The sequence below is a fragment of the Drosophila kikkawai genome, chromosome 2R, assembly GCF_030179895.1.
Source record: "Drosophila kikkawai strain 14028-0561.14 chromosome 2R, DkikHiC1v2, whole genome shotgun sequence".
In the NCBI taxonomy this organism is placed as follows: domain Eukaryota; kingdom Metazoa; phylum Arthropoda; class Insecta; order Diptera; family Drosophilidae; genus Drosophila; species Drosophila kikkawai.
The window spans coordinates 10,838,221-10,846,167 of NC_091729.1; the positions used below are offsets into that span (position 1 = coordinate 10,838,221).

At 39.3% G+C, this 7,947-nt stretch overlaps 1 protein-coding gene across 1 annotated transcript; it reads left to right on the forward strand.

Moving 5' to 3' along the window:
* Positions 1–1,642: 1,642 nt before the first annotated feature.
* Positions 1,643–3,258, forward strand: LOC108077979 (zinc carboxypeptidase). Its single transcript, XM_017171522.3, has 4 exons — positions 1,643–1,854; positions 1,909–2,045; positions 2,109–2,881; positions 2,998–3,258. Exons 1-4 carry the CDS (start codon positions 1,687–1,689, stop codon positions 3,192–3,194), a joined length of 1,275 nt encoding a protein of 424 aa, XP_017027011.1. The 5' UTR covers positions 1,643–1,686; the 3' UTR covers positions 3,195–3,258.
* The last annotated feature ends 4,689 nt before the right edge of the window (positions 3,259–7,947 follow it).

Here is a 7,947-nt window from a genome sequence, read left to right on the forward strand (position 1 = left end):
ATTTCTGAATTTTGGTAAAAATTTTATGAAAATCAGACGACTATATCATATAGCTGCCATAGGAACGATCGGGAAATTAATAGAAAAAATATTATAGATTCGTTGTTTTTCAACGTATTTTCATCTACTCCGGGATATAAGCTTATTTTATTATTCTAGAATTTTGGTATAAATTTCAAAAAAATCGGACGACTATATCTTATAGCTGCTATAGGAACGATAGGGAAAGTAATAGAAATAATTATAACTTCGTTGTTTTTCAACGTATTTTCATCTACTTTGAGACATGAGCTTTTGGTATTATTTCAGAATTTTGGTAACAATAATTTGAAAATCGGACAACTATATCATATAGCTGCCATAGAAGCGATCCGTAGATGTAGAGAAAATGTAAGGCTGGGAATGTAAAACTGTAACTGTCAAACTGTAAACACAATAAATATAGAAAAAATGTTATGAAACTCTGTTTAGTGTCTGTTTTCGGCATTATAATTTATAATATAAATATCAAAACCAATCTGCAAGGGAATACAAACTTCGGCGTGCCGAAGTTAGCTTCCTTTCTTGTTTTTATTTAATTTTGCTGGTTTCTGAACTTAAAAAATATTAGAAAATTTGGAAAAATAATATTATTTCATTGGCAAGGTTCTTGCGCTGTAAAAATACATTTAAATACTTTTTTTTTTGGTAATAATTAAAAAAATTGTAGTTTTATAGGTTAAAAACATAATTTTACAGGTTTCCGCATTCATTTATGCGTGAACACAAATCTGATAATTATCAGATAAATTATAATTTATGGTTAAACATTTTTTGTGATATACTTAATTTAATTTTTTTGAGGAGTAGATATTTTTTGGTGGGGAAACTGGACTTTCTTACTTATAATGGTTACGATAGTTATAGTAAAGTTAAAGGAACCGTATATATTTAAATTAAGTTACGGATATAAACAGGCTATTTCGCCTTGTAAGAAAAGAGTGCTTTCTAGAGTGGGTCTGGGCTGCACTTTGGATTCTTCTAAATGTTCCAAAGTGCAATGACTGTTTTATTGATAAATCGGGTTTCCTGCTTAATAAATTGAATGCTTTCATTTCGCAACAGAATGTTTGACTAAACAAACTCGACACCACAGACAATCACTTCAGGACGTCTTCAGATTTAGAATGCATTCTTATGAACTGTTCTGGAAGTGCTTCTTCACGCGCAGACGCCTTCATTCAATAATAGAAATCAAAGATAAGACACCCACTTGTTGAAGAATTGTTTCATTTCTAAATTTCGACCGGACTGACTTTTTAATTGGAACAAGTGCACTTAGAAAAAAATATAAAAATTGAAAAAAGAGTAAGTAAAATATTTTTCACAAAACACTTTTCCAAAAAAGACTAAATGTATTGTAATTTCCAAGTGGCTATTTTTTATTTAGGGAAAAAAACGTGTGTCAAAAACGTGGTTCCCAATTAACCATGAAATGACAGTCCATTTGGTTACTTTGTCGTTAGTTTTGCGATGATAAGATCGAAGATGACACACGACAGATGACTGATCGGAGCTCTCTCCTATCTATTCTATCGGCAATAGGTAGGGCGCCTCCTGAAGTGGCCACTCCTGGAGCTTATAAGAAGTCTGCTCGAAACTCGCCGCCTCACAGTGAACGCTGTTACGTTCGAAACTCTATTCAAAATGAGACTGCTTATCCTTTTGATTGGCCTTTTGACTGTGGGCCTGGTGGCGGCAAAGTCTGCTCCAGGACGCATGGCCGTGCGATATGACAACTTTAAGGTATACCAAGTGACCATAGAAACCGATCTTCAGATGGAGGAGCTTAGGAAGATTCACGAGCACATCACTGTAAGTGAATATGAGAGGATATAACGTACGATTTGACAATGAAATCCATTTAAGGTGCACTTCCTAAACGAGCTCGCTGGCCCCGGACGTACTTACAACCTCATAGTAGGCCCTCTGTTCCAGAGATCCCTAGAAAAGACCCTCAATTTCCTAGAGATTGTCTATAAAGTTATTGTTGAGGATCTGCAAAAGTAAGTTCAATTTGTTCCAGTTTTAGTTTTCAAGTATTTATAACCCTTCCTATTTCGACACAGACTGCTGGATGAAGCCTCTGTCGGAGATGATTCACACATGGAGTGGGAGACATACCACACCCTGGACACCATCTACGATTGGGTGGACCAGGAGTGCGCTGCCCACGATTACCTGGAGTGTAAGGTGATTGGTAAGTCGCACGAAGGTCGCGACATCAAGGGCGTCCGCCTGTCGAAGCGATCGGGCAACAAGGCCATCCTTCTGGAGGGCAATATCCATGCCATGGAGTGGATCTCCTCGGCCACCGTCACCTTCCTGCTAAACCAACTGATCAACTCCGAGGATCCGGAAATGCAGCGCCTGAGCGAGGAGTACGACTGGATTGTGGTGCCGATGGTGAATCCGGATGGGTTTGTCTACACCCATGAAGTGGAGCGGCTGTGGCGTAAGAACCGTCGTCCCAATGGTCATATGAATACCACGGGAGCGTGCTATGGGATCGACATGAACCGGAACTTCGATTACCACTGGGGCGGTGCTGGCTGGAATATCGATGAGCCCTGCGATCACTGGTTCGGCGGGGAGGAGCCCAACACGGAGGTCGAGATCCTGTCCCTGCAGGACTTTGTCAGCTCGTTTGACGACGGGTATATCCGGTCGTATATGGCCTTCCATGCCTACGGACAGTATGTTCTGCTGCCCTATGGACACTCGAACACCGAATTCCCGCCCAACTACGAGCAGATGCAACGCATAGCCGCTGCTTTTTCGGATGCAGCTGCCGAGGTCTATGGTTCGACCTTTACCTACGGAGCTAGCGGTCTACTTAACTGTAAGTATTATATTGGAATTTTGACGAGAGGGTCGATCTTTTGCCAAATAAGCGCTGAGCAGCTCATTTACAAGATAAAAGGAAACCTTTCTAATATGTATGTATATCCCCCATAGATGTCGTTTCTGGTGCTGCCAAGGACTGGGCTTACGGCGTGAAGAACATCCCCTTTACCTGCACCGTGGAGCTGAGGGACAAGGGCACCTTTGGCTTCTTCCTGCCCTCCAATCAGATCACCGAGGTGGGCATCGAGGTTACCGCTGGACTGAAGGCCCTGGTCAACAAGGCCCAGGAAGAGGGCATTTTCGATTAAGCTCTGTAAGCAGGTGCTGTGATTAATAAATATACTTTATATTTATTCATTCGAACATTCCAAATTGGATAGAAAAAAAGCCTTTTGTTTTCAAAATGTAACGATTTTTGTTGTTACCAAAATTACACGCAAAATTTTACTTTTTGGCGCCACTGATGTAGAATTTATTGTGTCAAAAAAATAATAAAAAGAAATAATAAAGTTATTTTAAATATATCTTGTTTGGGTACTAACAAATACGTATTTAAACATAAAGTATTAGCTAAACAAATTTTAATAAATTTTTAGGCTTAAAGGAAGTTAAAAGATCAGAAGTTGGGATAAAACTGCATTTATAGTTGAAGGTGTTTTCATTTTTAATAAAGATTATTAAATGTTTTCCTCTTCTTTTTTACTCGCATATCATATTAATTTATTATTATTTAAAGCAGACTAGAGTAGTTTCTCTTAATAGTTCAATTTTCGGACTTAATTCTTAGCTAAACGTTCTCAAAACCATGTTGCACATAAATTGTCAGCTCTTTTCCATAAATATTAATGCTTGTGCTGCCTTGGCTCTTACTGAGAAATTGAATTATTGAGCTGAAGATTATTTTGGCAGAGCACAAAATACTCCTGAAATATTCCCCTAGCCATTGGACTATACCACTCTATGGGGGAAAGGACCCAAAGTCGGTGTGAGAGCGGTTGTCCTGCTGGAATTACTGCATCTGGTTATGTAGGCAAATTATGCCACGTGGCTGCAGTATCAATAAATATTTATTCTCCCGGCCCCCCTGGGGCTGTTGCTCTTTTGGGAGTCCGGCAATTTGCACTGCGGCAGCGGTGGCGGAGGACTTTGTATCCCATATTCCGTATTCCGGATACCGGAGAAGGGGTAAACTTTGTGGCACGCAGCAAAACTTTGGCCAAATGCAGCGGAATCCGGTAGGATGTGGGCCCGCAGGCTGAAGCTAGAGCCGTAGCCGTAGCCGAAGCGAAAGCCAAAGCCATCAACACCAACGGGGCCGACATAAAATTCCTACTACAAAGTGGTTATTTTGTTTGAAGTAATCCGCAAGAAGTCGTTAAAACTGTCGTTGGCAGTGCTCCCAGATTGATGATGGTTTCACGTGTCCGCTGCCAGGATGCGCAGCCTGCAGATCCTTACCCGCATCTGGCATGTAGCATGCGGCGTGTGGCGTAAGGCTCTCGAAGATGCATCTGGGGGGAAACTGATGCAAGAGGTCTGCATCTGGGGAAAGGCGTCTCAATGGCTTTTCCTTCTCTCAACTCAACTCAACGCAACGCAACTCGCTTCAATGCTTTGACATGGAAATGCTAAAAAGTTCTGCGCTGAAGGAGATGGCTTCCTTTGACACCTGATATGAAAAGGAGCCCGTAATCAAATATGCCTGGCAAATAAAATGCCAAAGGTGCCGGGCGTATCCTGGAGGAATTCGTTTGCTTTTCCACAGCCATTTTCAATTAACTTTGCCTGCAAGGGAAACTCGCCTCCGCTTTTCATTTCCCCCATTCCCCATTCTCCGGGCCGCAAGCCTCGACTCCCCGTACTCCCAATCCATCGACCTTTATGGCTTTTACGTCACGTGGCAAGTGCAAAGGTTATATGGCTCATAAAATGGCCAACTCATTATGCAAATGCCCGTTATACGATACATTGCAGCTCCAAGCAAATACCGTAAATCGGTAGTGTTATGTTTATATGATCCAATTCGAATAATATCTTTTCCGTTGATTAGCAATCATCCGGTGAAATAGCTCTCCTCTTGTTTTCCTAGCTGCAAATCAGTGTTATTCCGTCGAGCTTGGCGTGTTCAACCCACATTATCCCAGCAATTAGTAATGCCTGGCCCAGGGCAAGGAGAACAGGGCTTAATGCGACCCTTTTGTGGGTCAATATTGGCTGTAAATACTCTTCAGATTAGATTGAATGGAAGCTTTAAGAGTGGTCGAGAGTTGTGTAATTGCTGACATTGTTCGACAAGTGCAGAAAGTCGATCTGAAGTAGGTACTCATGTTGGTCATTTGAGGGGTTGGTCAATAATAATGAAAGTATCGCAAAAGTCCCCCACCCTTATAGGTTCATTTTTTACTACACATAAAGTTAAACTAAGCTTGACACTTAAAAATATTGAAAAGGTGAAATTTGTATCGATTAATAAATAATGTAAAATATTCTTGGAAAGGAAACTGTGAGAGTTTTTAAGTTTTTAAGTTCATGAATATTTTATTTAAATATTCTTTTCGTATTATTCTTTCAACTTCTTTTAAGTTAATTTCTACCCAAATTCCTGTAAGTTTTTCCTTAGCTCAATGTAAGAAAAAATCACGAATTATTGTATATAGTTTCCAAATTTTATTTTTAACAAGAAAGAAAGCTAACTTTGGCCAGCCAAAGTTTGTATACCCTTGCAGGTAACAATTAAAATATATCATAACTAAGCCAAAAATGCATTAATCTCGATTCGGAAAGCAGTTTTGTGTTAGTTTTTATTAATTTAAAAAAACTGCATACCAAATTTAAAATTTCAAGAAATCAAAATTTTTGGCCATTTTTGCTAATTTTAATGATGTAACCCCTTATCAAATTTCGCAAAAATGGCCAAAAAATCGATTTCTTCCTGGCATATCTAGAAAGATTCCCCTGTTGATGCTGATCAAGAATATATATAATTTATAGGGTCGGAAAGGTCTCCTTCACTGCGTTGCAAACTTCTGACTGAAATTATAATACCCTGCAAGGGTATACAAATTTCTTTAGTAAATAAGGTTTCATGACAAAAACCTGGGACGAGGTAATGTCTGAAAATCAATCTTTTCAATTTTCAAATAATGTCTGTGGTGCTGCAAACATTTATATATAACAAGTACTAATTAAACAAAGTCATCATAAACCTCAATTCAAATTAGAGGAGGACGGGTCCCCAAATTAAAATACATTTCAAAAATAAGAGGAAAAGCTTATAAGAAATATATTAATCAATCTGAAAGCCTGGTAATAATTCGTGTTGCTTTGTCTCAATTATTAATTTAAAGATTTTAACAAAATGAAATGGTTATTTCATTCCAATTGAAGTGCTCCCCATTTATTTTTTAAAAAGGGGAAAGACAAAGAAATATGATATGACACTTTATGTTTTATCCGAATCAAATCTCGTACCAAATTGTGTGGCAAATCCTGTAATTGTTCCTGTGGCCCAATCCGAAACCCAGTACCTAATCCCCCGTCCGAATGTTGTACATAATTAAACGATTGTCCCGACAGAAAGCAGAAAAATGGCGAAAAAAGACAGTCAGGTGAGCGTGAGCGTGTACGACTGTGTGTGTGTGTGTTTGTGTGTTGGGAGGCGGTTTGGACGTTTGAGTTGGGGAGTGCCAAACCGCAGACAAATAGCCGCTGGCCAGGGGGATGCAGCGGGGGCAGCTCACTCAGTTGGCACACACACACGAAACAAAACAAAACAAAACAAAACAAAACGAGGCGATAGAACACAAAACGAAAGCGAGAAGAGCGAAGCGGAGCGGGAAGGACGAGCCACACGCAAACTGAAAGTTGCTTGTCATTGAACCATGAACTGGTCACCAGCGCCATCATTCACTCAGTCTCTCAGCCACTCGCTCTTCCCCCAGTCACTCACTCACTCTCCGCAGTCACTCACTCTCCCCGTCACTCACACCCAATCACTTTGGGGGGATAAAGAGTCGCTAAAGGGGGCGGTGGGCGAAAGGCAAGCGTCACGTGTTTGCGAATTGCGCGTATTTGCTTATGCAAAAGGCCAGACCAGACAAGAGGAGAGGACAGAGGTGGGAGGCAAGGTCCAAGAGAAACAGTTTGATTTGGGCACTCAGAAATAACCGTTAACTTGCAGGCTTTAAGAAATTTATCGATCAGTGGATAACTTTACACCAAATTATTATAAATTTTTTTAATGGGAATCCTATGACAATTTCTTCTCAGTGTATTTTGCAAACTGAGACCGAGTAAACGAAATGCACTTTAAAATGAGCATGTACCATGTACTAAAATATTTATCCACAAAAGCCATGGCCCTCTTCTGACCCTTATTTTCATCCTATGTTAGTAAAATGTAATTAACAAACAAATAAAACTAGAAATGTTCCATGATTAATGCCACTTTAATGGCACTTAATTGATCTACATTGATTGATTGATTGATTGACGGCCAGGGGGCTGCGAAATAACAAGGCAAAAACCATAATCGCATATGGCCGACACGTAATTCCTAATTAGTTTACACACGGCGGGTCTTATCCGCTTATCTAAATTACACTGGGTCACTGGACATTATCAAGTAAATGCACAATGCAAATACTTGAGAGCGAGACGGCGATAGTCGCCTTTATTAAAAGAGCGTTTACATAATGCACTCAACGGACTTTTGCAGTTTGCTTTGCGCACTCCTTCGTTTGAGTGCACTGAGAAAATCGTGGATGCACTGGAATAAAAATAAATACAAAGCATTGCGGTTGGTTTAAAAAGGTTATGATAGGATTTTTTATTTACAAAATGACACCAATATGTTAAAAATATTAAATACAAATAAAAGAGGTTTTTTTTTCTTAAAGAAAGGAAGATATTTGTATGAATTAGTTCTTTATGCTTAATTTAGTTGTATATATTATTTTTGTAAGTTTCATTAAACTATTAAAAGTAGAGAAGATGCTTATGATCTTCTCTATTAGAATGACAACTGTAAACCCAATAACAAAAAATCAATTATTGTTTGAT

Coding starts and splice junctions, on each gene's coding strand:
- LOC108077979 (XM_017171522.3), top strand. CDS start 1,687: ATGAGACTGCTTATCCTTTTGATTGGCCTTTTGACTGTGGGCCTGGTG. Junction 2,046..2,108: donor ATTGTTGAGGATCTGCAAAA/GTAAGTTCAATT, acceptor ATTTCGACACAG/ACTGCTGGATGAAGCCTCTG. Junction 2,882..2,997: donor AGCTAGCGGTCTACTTAACT/GTAAGTATTATA, acceptor TATCCCCCATAG/ATGTCGTTTCTGGTGCTGCC.